Source organism: Bombina bombina, chromosome 1 (genome assembly GCF_027579735.1).
Source record: "Bombina bombina isolate aBomBom1 chromosome 1, aBomBom1.pri, whole genome shotgun sequence".
NCBI classification, from domain to species: domain Eukaryota; kingdom Metazoa; phylum Chordata; class Amphibia; order Anura; family Bombinatoridae; genus Bombina; species Bombina bombina.
Genome location: NC_069499.1, coordinates 91,139,893 through 91,159,180, shown reverse-complemented (window position 1 = coordinate 91,159,180; position 19,288 = coordinate 91,139,893). Strand labels below are relative to the sequence as shown.

Genomic DNA, 19,288 nt, shown 5'->3' with positions numbered 1-19,288 from the left:
TGGGTTCAAATATAGCCTCAAAGCTGTTTTTCTTATGCTCCGCATCCATCAACACAGCCACCTGTAATAGAGTGATAAAACACATCATTGTTCATTCTGTCTGAATCTTAACTTCGGTAATTTGCAGGAAAACTCAGAAATACATATGACACTGTCAACTGTAGCACAACCACTGGAGATAGGGAAGAGATAAAAAATGTTTCTACCAACATAGTTCTCATTATATTGCAAAATGTAACAGATCCACATCTAAGGTATTCAGAAGTAATATAATATCCCCCTATTCTATATAAAAATAATAGTGTTTTTTACATATAACTAACTAGCCACAGGCAACAGTTAGAAAGACAACAATGTACAAAAGTATGGCTGTATATATACACAGTTGCAATATTTTCTTTCCAATTCGTAATATTAGCATTGGAGATACAAACTAAATGCCACACCTTTGAGAAATTTCCGTCAGAAAAAAAATAAGTAAATTGATAATGAGTTACTGTGATGCTGTTTCAAGCTTTCGCTTAAATCCAGCCTAAACCTGAACGGAATGTGCTTAGTTCTTAATTTTGCTCCAAACATTTGTGAGGCCACATTGCAAAACAGCCACAGGTAACATGGCAACAGTCCACCACTGTTTCACTGCTTTTCTGATGTCAGAATAATTTAGATGCTTGCATATCTGAAGCAGCTGTTCCATTTGGTATGACATTAGGGAAAAACACAGCTGTTTTCCAATTTGTGTAGCCTACTGTAGGTATCTGTAACCATCTGACCTACATTTGAATAAGTGAAAGTCTATAGTCATATCTGTAGAATGAAAGCAACATGCTGTTTGGTTTGTTTTTAAATAAAATATATTTGAGAAATATATAAACCTGTGCATTACAATAGTTGTTTTTCAGGGATTAAAGCACTAGAAAACGAATTAGTAGTAATGCTTTGAAAATGATGAATTACATAATTTACAAATGCAAACATCAATGTATATTTATCTGTCATAATATCATTTTTATGTATAGTCTTAGATTTTAGAAAAAAACACATTTTTTTTCAATTAAACTAGAAGATATAATTGATATGCTGACTTCCTACACTGCTTCAGTTCATTGCTTATTAGTTATTGCTAATGTATGATTCTGTATCCGATAATATATGTCTTTTTAACATTTTTGCTATATACGCTTAGTGATATAGTTATTTAAGTATCACATCTTGCTCATCTGACAACTTGGCAAGGTTGTCCACTATCCATATTTTGTTACAATCTTTTGGTTTTACAACATGGAGACAATTAAAAAATGCGTGTTAACCCACTAACACTTAACAAATTATTGAATAAATGTAAAAGTGAAATGAACCTTATTCACCTGTACTATCACATAATTGGTTACTTATAATTCAATGTAAAATATGCATTGTGGCAACTTTGTTGGAGCTTATTTTTAAACTATAAAAGTAAAGCTAAATTGCATTTTAAAATAAATAAATCTCTAATGTGCTCATAAGAATAAAATACATTTCTAGACAAAAAGGTATACATTTTATTCAGTTTATAGTCACTATTTTATATGTTTATATAGCAACTTATATGAACTTTTCAAATTAATTTATCAATTTAAAATGCATATTGACACATGCATTGAGATAGAAAAATTCAAGCTACAGAGTCTAAACTGACTAAAACTAATATCAGTGATTTCAACAAAGTATTAACTGTTAAGAGATGCCTATTCACTTCACAAATATCCTGGGCTTTCATATCTTCTCTGAGAATATTCCTAAAGCAGCAACATTGTAAGAATAGTACTATTTCGTATTTCTACAGTCATGCACTATTTTACAATATTGATTAATCTTATTACAAAACATTGAGGCAAATTCCTTTTATAGCTATTCCTCTTCTTTATCAATGGATTTCCTCTTAAAAGTTCTGTTCATTATAATTTAGACAGAAAATTACCTTTAGTCAAAACTATCGAAAATCTGCAGCCCTACTCCAAAGGCCTTACAATCTAGACCTTTTTTCATTCGTCCTTAATTTTTGTCCTTTTTTATTCACGCATCTTTAGGTATCTCCCAGAAGAATTATGTCCATCTTTTGTTTCATTCGGAATAATGTCACATGAATTTGAACATTCTTGTTGCAACCATTCTAAAGAAAACTTGGCCACACCTCAGGATCCTTAAAAGCACTGATAATTAATATACAAAATGCACAAACAAACATTTTTTCTCAGTTTCAATATACCACAATATAATATTATACTCCAATTATTTTAATACATTATTATTATTATTATTATTATTATTATCGGTTATTTGTAGAGTTCCAACAGATTCCGCAGTGCTATAAACAAAGGGGGAGTGCAACAAAACAAATATAGGGATCAAATGGGTAGAGGGCCCTGCCAAGAGTTGCACTGTTGTAGTCAGCTCTTAAGAAGGAGATCTACAAACAGCTGGACTCTTAGGCTTACATGCTAATGGGGTTCAGGGATAGCGATGGAGGAGTGGAACTGGTATAAAGTAAGGTTAGAATAGGTTGTAAGCATCCCTGAACAGAGTCTTTAGGGAGCTCTTGAAGCTTTCAAAACTAGGGGAGAGTCTTGTGGAGCGAGGCAGAGTTCCACAAGATGGGAGCCAGTCCGGAGAAGTACTGTAAACGGGAGTGCGATGAGGTAACCAGAGAGGAGGAGAGTAGGAGTTCATGAGCAGAGCGAAGGGGACGGGAGGGAGAGTATCTGGAGACAAGGTCTGAGATATAGGGAGGAGAAGTGCAGTTGAGGGCTTTGTATGTCAGAGTAAGAATTTTGTCCTTGATCCTAGAGGCAAGAGGAAGCCAGTGAAGGGACTGGCAGTGAGGTGCAGCAGATGAAGAGCGACGTGTAAGGAAGATGAGTCTGGCAGAGGCATTTATTATAGATTGTAAAGGAGCTAGGCGGCAGGTGGGGAGACCAGAGAGGACAGAGTTGCAACATATTTGCATCTAACTTAACTTTATTTTACAGTTTGTACAATTAAAACATCTTTCTGGTGGGCTGAAGATGCCTCCTGCTCTACAAAATTAAGCAAACTGGTGAATAATTTAAAACTACTAGATGTGCCTTTACATCTGCTTTGTTCATTTTCTCTCCTCCAGCTGTGAATGTATGTCCAACAATGTGTCTTCATTTTATTATAACTTAAAGGCTATCATAAATTTACTTCTAATTTTATTTTACTTCTTGGCCTCTTGGATCCCTTCTTCTGCACATTCAATAATTTTCTACCATTTGTGATAATTCCCTTTCTTGATTTAGTTCAATTCAAATTATCCATTAATTTATATATTGAGTTTTATATCAATGTTAACATAATAATACTATACTTTCATACCAATGTTTCTTGTTTTTGTCATATTATCCAATGCCTCTTTGCCATTCCTCTCTGTCCATAACTGAATGTGTTTGTTTGCCTAACATTAAAGGGACATAAAACAGGTTGAGATCTGTGCATATCCTAAAAGGGCTAATTAATTCAAAATAGTTTGCATAAAAAAATTGTTTAAAAATTGCTGGCAAGTATTTTAAAATAACTTTAAAAAATAAGCAAAATGAATTACATAGCTAAGCTGCCTCGAGCAGCCAACTCCACCCCCCTTATCAGTGGGTATACACAGGCATTGTATTTCAACTGAGTTCACAGCTTTTAGGCATGCTCCAGCAGATAATCCCTATGCATTTTTGTATTCTACCAAAGCAACAATATATATAGATACAGCCATAAAAGGAAATGTTTGGGGGGAGTTAGAGCTTTGCAATTCAGAACCTAAAAAGAAAGGGTTAATGGTGAGGCACTGCAGTATACATATGCAGGTAAAGTAATTAAAGTACATATTATTATATTTTGTCTCTTTATATCCCTTTAAAATCCCAAATACACCACCCACTTTTTGTCATATAAACTATGTTACTTATTGTTAGCAGATTCTCATTTGCATTTCTTACTAACTTACATCTGTCTTTGATAATTCTAAAAAAAATACTAATTTTCATATTTGTATATAAAATATTTTACCTGATTTCTAAATATTTTTTTAGATACACTCTATTTACAGTTACCTGGTAGTCTTATACTTCTGAATGATTTCTTCTATTTTACTGTGGCCTAGTTCTGTACCTATTAAATAAAATTAATGAAATACACACACACGTTCAATTGTTATATACATTATGACGGTTAAATACACATATTAATTTAAAATAAATTTATAGTGTATAAAAATACAACAATATTAAATATAAAATTTAATATTGCATTATTATAAATTAAATAAAACAATTTGAAATTATTACTTTTAAACATTTAATTTTATAATATTATTGCATAATTTTATGGAATTTTGAATACATTGTTATAACTGACTTTATCCAACCTCATTGGTGTTTCCAACCAGCTTAGGTAGGGTGGAAGGATTTTAGATTTGTGGATAGATCTCCACACCTCAGGTCTCAAAACCAACCTTAAGAATTAATTTATTGAAAACTTTATATAACCAACCTTACTTTCTCAAACTTTTTGCACTAATCCTTTATTTTTTATCTTTGTTTTTCATGTCTATCATGAAAGTTAATATATTTATAGTGTGAAATGATCATAATAATAAACATTAGGTTTTAATGTTAGATTAAGTTATGCGTAAAATGCATTAAAAATTATGTGTTATTTAGTTCCTTAAAATATATTTGATCTGTTTGTGTATTCTAAGCAAATGAGAGGTATGATATATTTGTAGATGTTTTCTTCAAAAAATATTATTGAAGCTTGCATTTTTAGATTAGCACTTCTTAATAACATTCTAAAGACTTTAAAATTTGTGCTAGACTTTGTTCTAGGAATTCTTCCATGTATGCAAATCACATAAATTATGGGCTGGAGATATTATTCATAGTTCCAAACATATTTTACGTTCTTATTTAATATTTATATTTGTATCCTTTAATATTTTTTAACTCGTCATGTATGGGCCTGCATCTTAGACCCTAAAATAATGTTAGCGCTAAAATCAGTTTTTACCTTTTGTACTGACCTTTATTCCAGGAAATAAAGTAATACAGGTCTGATGCAATGTGCCTCCACTAATAAATCGATCAAATATTAGTAATGAATAGAAAACATTAAATCTAAAATATGCAAGAAAAAGAAATAATAGGAGTTATTCAATTATAATGTTCTTTGGAGAATCTTACATATTACAAGTGAGGTGCAATGCAAACGCAATCTCACAAGAGTGCGCTTGTATTTGCTCCAATGGGAGTCTTGTTCTCATGTCGTGAGACACTGCATGAGAACTAGCGCAGTGAAGAGGGTAAATCGTGCAGCGATGGAAGCAAATAAAAAAATATATATGTTTATAAATATATACATATATATTTATGCGTTAATATGTCTCCTGCAGTTATAAAAAAAAAAAAAAGATGCTCCATTTATATTGTTTTTCTATAATGCACACTACACTCAATTTTGGGGGCAATTGGGGGACATTTTTTAAATTAACCAGAAGTCTGAGCCTGGTTAATTTTCAGAGCACTAATTGCCACTGCAAGCTCAAGGTAGTTTGGGGTGGCAATAATCAGCCACTTGTAATGGCTGGTTATTTATCACACGCCCTTAAATGGGCAAATCTGCCTCTTTGCAGGTGCGCAATAAATTAGCGCTTCACTTGTAATCTAGCCCATCATGTATGGACTATACAAATTTACATTTCTTTTTCCGAATCTTTTGCCTTCAAATATCTGTATGCTTACAATTTTTAACACTATAAGTTATTTTTCTTACGCAACTACTTATAATGCTTCTAATAAATCTTATCTTATATTTAAATTAATTGTGCACTTGCAATATATATATATATATATATATATATATATAGAGAGAGAGAGAGAGAGAGAGAGAGAGAGAGAGAGAGAGAGAGAGAGAGAGAGAGAGACTCAGAGATTGAGAAAGACAAATAACTGAGTATTTGCTTGACCAATGTGCAATTGTGGAAGAAAGCTGTTAGGTTTGGAAAGCCCCTTACACAATAATGTCATGCAGAAAGAATTCTAATGTGGTCATTAAAAAAGTATCATGAGCTGTTATGAATCAACTTTTCTCCAGAACAAACACAGCTACTAGAATGTTGTGTAAGACACAAATCCAGAGTAATTTAATTTTCTTCTAGAGTAATAAATAAAAAATAATTTAAAGATATAATAGAAGCACACATGTCTAATAAATAGATAGGTAGATATACTGCAATCTTTTTTCATAGACTTATGTCTGCAAATATAAAAACAACATTAACTACAAAATAAAAATAGGTATACAGCATTAACAAATTTAGATATACATAGGAATGGTGCTGGCTGTCATGTATATATGAACAAATATGTGTTTGTTTATGTAGAATTGCATGTTTATGTATATTTATTAGCAAATAATGTGTATTTTATTATTATTATTATTATTATTATTATTATTAACAATATCATTATTATCAATATTGACATTGTATTATTAGTTAATACATTTAACAATAAAATCTTTTAGCATGTGTAATTATGTATAAGACCTGTGTGGGTATTTTAAGTAACATTTAATACAACATATAAAATAATTAAGATTAAAAGCTGTATTAGAGAAAGCTTACTCTATACATACACACAAACACACACACATATATATACTGTATACCACCTTTCTCCACAAAAAGGCTGAATGAATGTGCTTTAACAAACAACCTTGAACTTAATCCTTATTTAACAGTTGACACTATGCAATTATTGTTGTATTAGCCAGAGTAATGGGGCCCAATTTAAAGACCTTGAAAGAACTGAATGCTGAGTGGCCCTGCCAGATCCAGATCATGCAAATATCAGGTTTGAACTGCTATTATGTGATTACCAATCTGAGCTATTTTACCAGAAAGAATACAGTGAATTGATGTTCAACCTTTTACTCATCTCTTATTTTTTTTATCTCTTCCATGCCATTACCTTTTATTAAGTAAATGTATGACAGTTTTTCTCTATTTTCATTCTTTTAACTTTTTTCTTATCTAATTTGTCATTGTCATTTTATTTCCTTGAATTTCTTTTTCATTCACTTTCATCATTTCATTGTATATTTGTATTTCTCTGAATCATTTTCTCAATCAAATTGTATTTGTTTGTTTTTTTAACTTTTACTTTCTGTTGGTCTTTTTATTATTTTGAAGATGTATAACTCTTGACTACTTTAACTATCCATTGCCTGTTGTTTGCACAATTTTCTTTGCATGTGTCCAATTTTTTTTTAATGAATAAATTGATAGGACTCACAACTTTTATATACAAAATATGTTTTAGCAATATTGAATTTTTTTTTTACATAAATTGTAAGTTTTCAAAATTAACAATATTTGTTAAGGTAGGACAGTAAAACTATGCAATACATTCTTTCACGCAACATTTGTACATAATTTGTATTTTATCACAAAAATTAGAATTGCAGCAGCTGTCTATTGATTTTGCATTCACAATCGGGTTATTTAATTGTAACTGCTGATGTCTAATTAGCTTTTAAAGTAAATTCCAGGCTAACAAAAATTGCTGACCCTTCAACTACAATAAATTTGGAAGCAGTACTTTGAAGCAATCTCTGACAAACAAGAGGTTAATACCAAGTGGAATTTGGTTAGGAAAATAATCTGATACTCATTCACTGTAGGTTATACAGATCTGAGTGGTTCAACCAATTAAAAATCCCATCTAATGTTCAGTTAACAAGCAAATGGCAGCAATTAAAATGTTAAGATTTCAAAATAAAAAGTTAGTTAAAACTGTAGGCTAACAAATGTAATTAGATATCAAAATATTTAAAGTGGACAGTATAATATGTTAAATTAAAAATAATTTTCATGCCGTTGTGTATAAAGTATATGTAACCAAGGGCAACTCCTGTCATATGTTTACTATTTTTTGTATACAAATACACATAAATAATTTAAAATGATACATAACTTCTGTAATTATTATCCAATCACACTACCTCGGAAATACAGACCAAAAGCTCTTTGCTTGAAGAAACATTGCATTTATTGTGAACCATCACAGTTCTATTTGCAATGTTTTGATATTCTCTTCTTTCTAATGATGCATCATTACAATGAGCACCTACTTTACACCAGAATATGAGCCTGAATGTGTATCTCATAGGCAAATGGCTTAATTTGCCTTCCTTTATTAGACATATATCACACTAACTCTTCAACTGGAATCTCCAATACTATCTTATCATGTTACCACGGCTATACAACTAACAGATTTCCTACCTTATCTTACTTTGCCAATCGATTCAATATATCTTTTGACTTGTTAGACAATTTTATCACAAAACCTCATTTTATTGCAGATTTGTTCTGCAGATTTCAATGGTATCATCTGAATAGCAATTTTATTACTTTCAAAGCTTTGGGATTTATTCACAAAGTTTCTACTTCCAAAATGAAGGTATTAAAATAAAAAATAAAAAATAGGTCAATGAAAGACACAGGCTAAAATGCGGGCCAAAGATTTTGTGTTAAAAAAAGCATGTAATAAAACAAAATTAAAACCAAACAAAGCGGACTTTGAAATGACCAATCTATAAGTGAATTGTCAGCCGACCTGAAATATGGCTGAACAGCATTTTCCTCAGATTTAAATGACTTACCGCCAATTTTCTGTCAGTAGACAATACATAACAGAAAAATCATATAGAACAGCGCCTTTTTTAAATTTAATATTAATAATATTTATTTTAATGCCACAATTGATACACACTGTCTAAAATTTCCAAATAATGATTGACACATTTATTTATAATTTTTAGCATATATGAAGGCTGTTTCAGTCATGTTCTTGAGAACTAAATACAGCAACTTAGTAGAGAAGTGGAACATACAACTTACTTGAAGTAGCAAGTCAGTTGATATTCTGACAAAACTCAAAGCTATTTCACCTGGCTTTAGAAAAGTCAGTGTCAATTCACTGCAATTAGGCAACTTTGCAGTTAGAACCCCTTAAAATTAATAAAAGTGTCACATAAATGTACATGATTAAAAATAAAACAAATTAATACATTTGATCATATAATATAATTGAAATAAAGCATTAACATTCTAGGTTAAAAACAACAACATATATTGACCATTGTTAACAATCATATTTTCAACAAATACAAGATGCTTATTTATTTATATTTATTTTAAACCCTATATCTGAAGTAAACTCAAATGTTCAGAGGTTTTATTTTAACAATACACTGAGTTAAAATTAATTGAACAGGTTTAGTTAAAACATTACAAATATTTGTTAATCATTTACTGTGTAAACATCACACAACGCTTACTCATTTTAATATATACTTGTAGTATACACTCTGTATTCCTAGCTCAAAAATCCCCCAGTAGCCATCTCACTATTGGATAGAATTTTATACATAGATATATGAATAGACAAAAAGTTTCTTCCAATGTCATAGTAACTTTATTTTATAGGAAGCCAAAAACTTCCTTAAGTTTGTCAGTGACATTTTTAAATACATTTTATTTTCTGATAGCTATAATACAATTAAATTAAAACTATTTTAACAAAGTAAATTTATTTTTAATTAACTTTAGACTTATCGATGGGTGCAGCCCCTCTAATTATTTATGAAGTGCAATAAAACATTCTAAGCTTTAAATGTTGTTAGTTATTAATTGTGTTTTCTTTATTTCTACTAAACATTATTGCAAGACATTTTAAAATAGACAAGTATAAGTAAGAAAAAATGTAGATTTTAATTGATACATTAATATAATTTATGTCCTTTAATTGCCACATACTGTAATGCAATTTTAAATAAATTGAGTTTGAGGACAAATAAAAATGGAATTTTAAGATTTTATTCTTAATTCATATGGTTTAGAAATTCATCAAAAGCAGCTTGGTTTTAAAGAAATTGGGCATATTAATATCTTGTTAGGAAATATACGTTATGCAAAAATGCGTTAGGGAAAAATAGCAAATAATTGCATAATTTTGAATTGGAATTTGAGGGGTTTTGTCTACCTTCAGTCTAATATTGTGGTCTTAATATCACTTTGATCCCAACTTCATATTGTGCTGGATAATGTAAGAATTGTTAAATGCATACAAATATGTTACTACTAACAAGTTATTTTATTGAAAAAGGGTATTTTTTTCTGAAAATATTTATACTTTATTATATGTTGCATTTTTCAAGGTCATTCTCTGAAAAAAGTATGTATTACACAAACCAGTTGTTGATTTTTATTCCATTTTTAAGCCAATATTGGTGACCCTATAAGATCTGAACCTTTTGTGCATGTATTTTATGAATATATGTTAAAGTATATTTTAAGCTGTTTGATGTACAGTATAATATCTAAAGTGTTCATCATAACTATAAGCATTCCACTTTCAAAAACATATTATGGCTGGGTAAAAGTATTCCACAAATATCTGTTGTCTATACTTTTGGACTATATTCAAAAATTAAAGGGACAAAATAATCTAAACAATTTGGGGTCTGATGCACTAAAGCTCCTTGATCTTATTTAAGATGTCTTGTGAATAGTCAAAATCACTCAAGGAATTTTAGAAAGGCAAATTTTAGCTCAAGATCTGTTTAGCTTACAATGCAGAGTTCTGGATATGAAAGAGAAACACATACAATAGAATGTAATTCTAAATATGTATGTGTATGTATATATATATATATATATATATATATATATATCATGATGTCTTTGCATGTTGGTGAGTTTTGACCCTCTGGCCCTTTATCAGTTCTTTAAATAATTTCCTTATTGAGTAATATTAAGTATGTAAACATTCTATAAAATCTTATAAAATTTTTATATTTGCCAACAACAAAAGCTGCCAGTACATTTACAGTTGTATTCCATCTAATCTTTGAGTGAATCTAAAGTGTTTAATTTTTTCAGTATTTGGTGACTTAATTATTAGGAATGTGCATTTGGCAGTTTCGTTGGCTGAAGAAGGCGGCCACTCACAATATTAGTATCTTTTCGGAGCCGGATTTCTTCTTGAGAAAGTGAAAAAAATATATACAATTTGAGCAAATACAGATTTTAGTATGATGCACTTTCACAAGAAGAAATTTGCCTCCAAAAAGGACCAAATGCCGTGAGAGGCCACCTTCTATAGTATTCAGCAGCTAACGAAACTACCGAATGCACATCCCTATAAATTATTAAATCTAGTTTTAACTGATTGGCCCTGGAAATTAAAAATGAATAGAAGAATATTCCCAATTAAATTTCAGAAACATCACTTCTTAACAAGCCTTATAAATATGTCAAATATAAAGCTACTTGTTTACAAAGATTTAGTGCATTATCAATGTTAAGTAAAACACATTATTGCATCCAACAAGCACTAAAATTCATACCACAATTGGAATGATCTATCAAATTGATAATACAACCTAAATGCTTTATGTGAAAAAAATATATACAAAATTAAAAAAAATTGAACTTACCAGCATAGGCAGGAATCAGTTGTGTGAGAAAAGTAGAGTATTATGGTAGATCATTTTCCTGAGCCTAATAAATATAATACAAGTAAAAAGATTACAGAATAATCTTAGAAGGAATGATAAAAAATAAAATGACACAGTAAAACATCAATAAACAGTCTTCATGATTAATATTTAATTAGTAAACCGCATTGGTTATAACCTCTTTACAAATAATGCTTACGTTTTGCGTGAGTTTGTTTCTTTATGTGGTTTGGTTCTGAAATGTCACTAAAATCTGTGCAATGGCAGATAAAGACAATCGTAATAATAATCATTGAGGCAATAGCCACTGGTCTCTAATTTTTGCATCTGTTTCTCTGGTACTGTGTTTTGTATCCAAAAACTTTTTGTAAAACTATGGCTGAGAGGAAGGGACGAAAAGTTTCATATTTCTTTTAAGCATTGGCAAATTCGACGGTACTGAATTTTTTTATAAATATGTTTCATATAGCAACATGTTGACAATTACACAAGAAAGATTGAAAGACATATAGGTTGATCAATTGACCAACAGACCAACAATATACATTTAGATAGAATAATAAATTGGCCTTTAGATTAACAGATAGATAGATAGATAGATAGATAGATAGATAGATAGATAGATAGATAGAATCAGAGCATACCAATAGAAACTAAGTATGTAAATAAAGTTTACATTATGAATGTAAGTCTCAGCCTGCCTTCATTTTTTTATTCAGACTTGTATTATATACATTTAATATAGCATTCAATCAGCAACAATCTTGAGGTGTTAGGAGCATTTAAGATATATTCTTACAAAGCAGAGCTGCACTCTCATTAGCAAAAATTAAGTTAAATCAATTGGCCATGCAGGACAAAATGAGATATGTTAGGGAAATTTCAAGGAACATATTCTCCAGAATTGAAGCAATGACAAAATGAAATTATTGTAGGCCAAAAATTCAGTGTCAACTATCTACACATCTTGAATACTGTATTATCACAAGTCCTGTAAATGTTATCTGTTTGGTCTATGGCCAACCTATATTTTGTATATATGTTATGAAAAATGTATGTTGTGAAATATATGAATGTATGTTGGGAAATATATGAGTGAATGAAGAATAATGCTTACAATTCAAATATTTTATCATGATTTCTGGTGTACAAGAAGCTCCATTCTAGTCTGATCTATACAGATAGATCAATAGATAGAGGGACAGAGAGATAGGCAAATGTATCAACATGCAGAATATATATATTTCTTATGTTCAACATATTTTATATCAAAATATATATTAAAAACAGAAATTATGTCATTACCTTTCAAAGAACATCAATAACATTTCTCCTCGCTGATAACAAGTGTCTTCTACATTGTTTTCAATGAAGTCCAAAAATGATCCATCTACACCGTTTTCTGACTTCTTACCATTTGAATGCATTGCAAAAACCCAGAAACATGCTATTAAATTGAAAGGCTTACATACCAGGCCCCATCAGAGCACTAGTCCATAATAAGATGATGAACAACAACCTATATGTACATATTTATTTATTACAAAACTATGAAATTCATAAAATAAAGTTATAGTAAAAAAAATTATTATAGTCAAAAATAGTTGATTTTGATTTATTATGGTGTGTGGGTGGGGCTTGAATTTGCTATAGTTCTATTTACAAAAACAGTGTTGTGTACCTCAGAGGCTATGATACACGTATTGTATAATTTTTTGGGAAAGACACAGTTGGCAAGGCCCTGTAGAGAAAAAAAATGTGCAAAAATACCATAGGAATGATCCAGGAACATTTAGTTTTCTTTAGTAAGTCCTTTGAGATTTGGGTCTTGCCCATACATACACTTTGAAATATAACCTGTGACTTGGGACACCCAAGCCTCTGTTCTGTGACATAAGGGGACTGTACCTGAGTCAGACCTTGTGTAAGCAGAGACTATGCCAGAATATAGCCCATTACATTAACCCTTTCAGTAATAGAGAAGACTAAAAAGATTGAATTACATTTAGATAATGAATTAACTGTAAAAAATCTTTGTTCAAATGTTTGCATTTATACTTTGGTACAATTACTTTAACAAAACTGAAAACAAAATCAAGATAATGTAATACTAATGTTAATAATAACAGTCATACTGTTTTTTGCATGATCTTTAAATCATATTTAAATATATTTAGGGTCTTTGTTCACACTTCTGTACAGTACCTGGCTGAAGTCAGTAAATGTATTGGTGGTAAATTTAATAAACATAAAAAACTTTAATAAACTTTAAATGTTTTGGTAGCGGATATGTTTAGCTGATGGAGTCTTATTTTATACTTATTATACATTTTAATATATTTCCATACGTTTTTTTATCCATATAAAATTTATAGGCACTTTCAAAATATAAAATTGTTTTAACATATCAATTTTAATATATTTCCATACTTGTTTTTTATACATATGAAATGCAGATATTTCACTATTTATGTTAAATCAATTGGGATGGGAATTACTTATTTTGATAAACTGTAAATAATTATGAATTAAGTTTCAGGTTAATTCATGAAGGCCTTTAAAAACAAGTTGGTAATGGGTCTAATCTTTCTAAGATAAGACATTTTCTGTTGCTGTATTTTTATGTAAATATTCTGGATTCTTTAAAAAAATATATATATATATTAATAATTAAAGTATTCGTAAAATGGTGCAGGTTTCCATGGAATATAAAAAAAATAGAAAAACTACATAATAAAATCATTTACTCTTTGTGACCAAGTAAACATTAAAAAGAGGATTTTCTGTACATTGCGGATATAAAATAAATAAAAAAAATAACCTTGAAGTGGCTAGAAATATTTACCAAAAAATAAAATGCAATTGTAAACAAATATGTTGTATATCACACCTTATATATATATCATAAAAATGATCTATATTTGTGTATTTATATTTATATAAATTCATTTATTTTATATATTGATCTTTCTTAAAAGTAGGTTTCTGATTACATACACAAGTTCTTTCTTGTGCATTGGTCAGATCAAGATCAATTTATAAGTCATTTATACACATACCCACACACACTATATATATATATATATATATATATATATATAATATATATATATATATATATATATATATATATATATATATATATATATATATATATATATATATATATATATATATATATATATATATATATATAAATACACAAATAGAGAGAACCACCTCCCTGCAAAATGTTGTATTAATTCCTTAGTATTACATACAGTATCAGCTGTAAGTATAAACTAACATGATATTTCAAACAACAGCTGATCATATTAAGATAACTGCTCTGATATGATCAGTCTCATAAAATGGAAAGTATCTGCAATATATTGAAAAACACAGACAAGCATATAAATGCACATAAAACCAAACACACACACGCATCATTACTCAAATGGGTAGCTCTCTCAATTATAAGTGTTGTTTTCAAATCTAGAACATTGTTATCTACTATATGTTGAATGTGTACATGTGCCAGTATTATCCAAAGAAATGTATTTAATAAATTCTTACTAATGTAATACTTTACTTTTTAAAAATTGTATGGAAAACTGAGCTTTTAATTGATAATATAAAGATATAGATAGATGATAGATAGATAGATAGATAGATAGATAGATAGATAGATAGATAGAAGGATGGGGGTGTTGGGGGATCTCTGTGTGTGTGTGTGAGTGTATATATATATATATATATATATTTGATGCAATATGTCATATATCTACACTCTCAGAATGTCTATTAAAGTGTTGTATATTATTTTATATGTCATCCTACATAAATAGCATTTTGAGACACCTAACTACCCAGTATCTCTAAAACATCTGATTACACATAGACAGACACACACAAATGTCTAATATCAAGACCTCATTAACAAATAGAACTGTATTGTTTTTTTCCCCCAGAAGAAACAGAAAAAAAAGATTAATTTAAATGCAAAACCCAGTATACTGAATGACCTTAATCCGTGGGAAAGCATTAATCTGCTTTCCCTCTTACAGAATCGTTAGCTAATCCCATTGAGCTCCTGACACCTGATATTGTAAAAAATATCATATCACCTAAATGGGCAAAGGGCTGAGAGGAATCTGTAGTTAATTTAAAAAGCATCAGGTACTCACCACTACAGTGTGCTCCAGGCCTTGCAAAGAGGGACAGAGAGAAAGCTTGTATCACCATCTTTTTTTATTGTAGTATTTCCTTTAACTTAATGTATAAATAGACTGGCAGTACAGTGTATATCTGTGCAAGATGCCTGCAACACATTTTATTTACAAGCAATCACTTGATAATATTTACATTCTATGTACATATTCCACAACATGGCATTGTTTGTGCAATTGGGGTTTGTTTTAGTCCAACTCCAGCTTAAAAATCAGCTGTCAGAGTCCAAGTCACTTTTGACTCCTTCTTCTGTTTTGTCTGCTGATGTTTTGGAAGCTTTATTCCACTTTTGGGTGTTTTCTGATTCCTCTGATGAAGATCTCTTTTGCCTTCTCCATTTTGCTCTGCGATTTTTGAACCAAACCTAGGTATACAGAAGAGATTTAATTAACAATATTGCAGGCCCATTTTCTTTGAGGGTGGATAGGTGACAATGATGTATGCGTTTGTGTTTATATACAGCTCTAGAGGTATATCACTGTATGTCAATGAGAAAGGTAAAAGTAGAAAAAAATGCTACAAATTGTTTATACAAAAATAATTATAATTATATATACCTTTAAAAAGCAGTATCAGTTATCACAAAGTAGTAGGACTAGTAAAAAATACATTTCCTGCCATAACTTCATAAACACATGTTCATATGCATTTGCATGTAATATACACACACATATACTGTGTGTATGTATGTATGTATATATATATATATATATATATATATATATATATATATATATTTATAATGTGTGAGCTTGTCTGGCTGTATATATATATATATATATATATATATATATATATATGTTAATACATAAATACATATTATGTGTGTTTGTCTACTTGTGTGTGTATATATATATATATATGAGAGAGAAATAGTGTATGTCTGTTTGTGTATTGCATGTATGCTTTAAAATGATCAATTTTATTAGTTCATTTTAAAAGGATTGTAAAATTGCCTATTTATTTAGACAAATTTATTTTAAAGGGTACCCTTTTTGTCCATTTAACTCCTTCAAATATTTTAAACATGTAGTCAAAGCTGTAAACCTCCAATGCCTACTTTTTAATCTGGATAAGTAAATGGCCAGTGATTGGAGCATACACGTGTATGCCTGCTTTAACTTTGCTCCCCATTTGTATCCTCATCTGGAACAAAACCTCAAATTTGGCTGCCTTTAAACCCTTTGCATTTAAATGAGTTAAAACATAGTAGGGTTTGTTTAAAAATAAAATGCTCTAACAAAGCAGTACATTTTTATTTATATACTAGAATGTCCCTTTAACAATATTTGAAAGATAAATCACATTAAGTAATCTTAGTGAATTAAGTATGCAGTAAATGACCCAACTCAATTTGTAGTAAAGAACATACTTATGGATGAGATTAAGAAAGGGTATAAATTCTCAAACTTACCTCTACTTTTTCTTCTCTGAGATGTACTCTCCTGGCCAGCTGTTCCCTGGTGCCCACATCTGGATACTTTGTCTCCTGGAAGAGATTTTCCAAAGCTTCCAGCTGTTCATCAGTGAAGATGGTCCTATGTCTCCTTTTCCTTCTGCAGTGAAGCTGGTTAAGCAGCTGGAGTTCTGTCCTTGATAAGGTGCCCACATTCATGTAGGGGAGCATCTGATGTGGAACTGGGGGAATTAGCACTGAACCTGCCCCATCATATGCTGGAAGAGAAAAGCAGAAGTCAGTAACTGTGAAATACCCACGAACTTGTCAAGATGTACATTTTATACAAGCTAGAGTGCCCCCTGATAAATGCCTAAATGTAGTGAGTTTAACTTGGTGACCTTGTGTGCTGCAAATTGTATAGAATAGAATTGTTTGTAATGCTTTACATAGTATGTGCTATTATTATAAAAATCACTGCTGCTGTTTAAATAAAAAATGTGCAAAATACTGAAAGAAAAAAATGTTTTTAAGAGTTAAATGGCTGCACGACCTAATTTGATTAATTAGATACATTTTAATTTTAATAACTTGTATCTTGGTTAGAGCATAAAAGAAATTAAAATCTTAACTAAACAATTATTTGGACCAACGTCCTAATGCTGGGAGTTTGCTGACTGGATACTATAAAATGTATTCTACAAACCATCACAGTATGCAAAGGGTATGAATTAGCCTGGTTTAAAACTGATATAAAACACTTTTTGTATATGAGGAAATAAAAGGGATAATTCTATCTATCTATCTATCTATCTATCTATCTATATATTACTGCACTCCCAATTATTGCTAAAAGATGAGCAAATAGTTTTATGTTTAATCAAATGAGCACATTTATTGATTAAAAAAGTTAAAATAATTTAAATTTATAAAATGAACCTTCTTTAAAAACTGCACTTTAACTCTTTGTTTACATTTAAATGATATACAACATTCTGATGCCCCTCCTATTAAACTACATAAGTACAAATATTTTAGGCACGGTGCTTGTACCACACGATAAGAAATGCTCTTTATTTGCAGTCACCCCGTCCCCTAACCTTGTAAAACATTTGACTTATTTATATATATGCACCTAGGCAGCTAGTATACTTAGAATAAGCAGGCTGGAGCCCCCAGCACAGGGTATGGGATGAGTCCTTACCTGCTGCCCCTGGCACACAGGAACACTGTTGAGCCCCCAGAGGCTGTATAGCCCCACAGCAGGAGGGTCCCACCGGAGCTTGCACATGCAGCTGCCCATAATAGTAATTGCTGAATCCCAGTCTGGACCCATTGACCGCTTGCTGTAGGCTGGAGTTTGAAGCCACAGCTCTGTTGTAAAATCCGCTGTAATCTGCTGTCCCATACAAAGTGTCTCCCAGGCTGGGGAACACCACAGGACCATTCTGATGGAGAAGCACTGACTCCTTGCAGCGAGGTCTGGTAGCCAAAATATTATCAATGCTGAACATGCCAGAAGGCATTACACACAGTGAGTATATGTGAGAAAGGCAGCTGTGTGAGGTTGTCCCTCTGACCTTCACCTGGACCACAAATCCTCCCTTGCAATGAGACTATGTCAGACTGAGAACTTGTCCTGAGTCCTGGAAACTTCCTACTCTCTGCAGCACTATCCCATCCAAGCCTCTTTGCCTTTTATACTCATACACACGTCATCTGGGTCTAGTTCCTGCTAATGATCAGATCACATACACACTGGCTTTGATTTGTGATGGGTAGGTAGGAGGGGACACCTCCTTTGTACAGGACAAGGATCTGTATATTGAGAATTAATGAAATTAGAGTAATCCACTCCATTAGCAAAACTCCCTGGAAAAAAAAAGTTGTCAGACTTATCTGGAACTCAGCTACAGAAACAAATGGATCTGATTAATCAACAATATTATCACCCAAAAGCATTGCTTTGTATTAACTCTTTCGTTTATTTTTATAAAACAACAATTTCCTTATTCTGGTAATACATTCATACATTCATTAAGACTTCTGAGGTTACAACTGAAAAGGATATTTAGTAACTGTTTTATTTAGAAACAATCTGAACTATAACTT

At 30.7% G+C, this 19,288-nt stretch overlaps 1 protein-coding gene across 1 annotated transcript; it reads right to left on the bottom strand.

Moving 5' to 3' along the window:
- Positions 1-15,828: 15,828 nt before the first annotated feature.
- Positions 15,829-18,809, bottom strand: GSC (goosecoid homeobox). Its single transcript, XM_053689354.1, has 3 exons — positions 18,381-18,809; positions 17,195-17,454; positions 15,829-16,144 (listed from the first exon to the last, which is right to left on the bottom strand). Exons 1-3 carry the CDS (start codon positions 18,700-18,702, stop codon positions 15,992-15,994), a joined length of 735 nt encoding a protein of 244 aa, XP_053545329.1. The 5' UTR covers positions 18,703-18,809; the 3' UTR covers positions 15,829-15,991.
- Between the last annotated feature and the right edge of the window lie 479 nt (positions 18,810-19,288).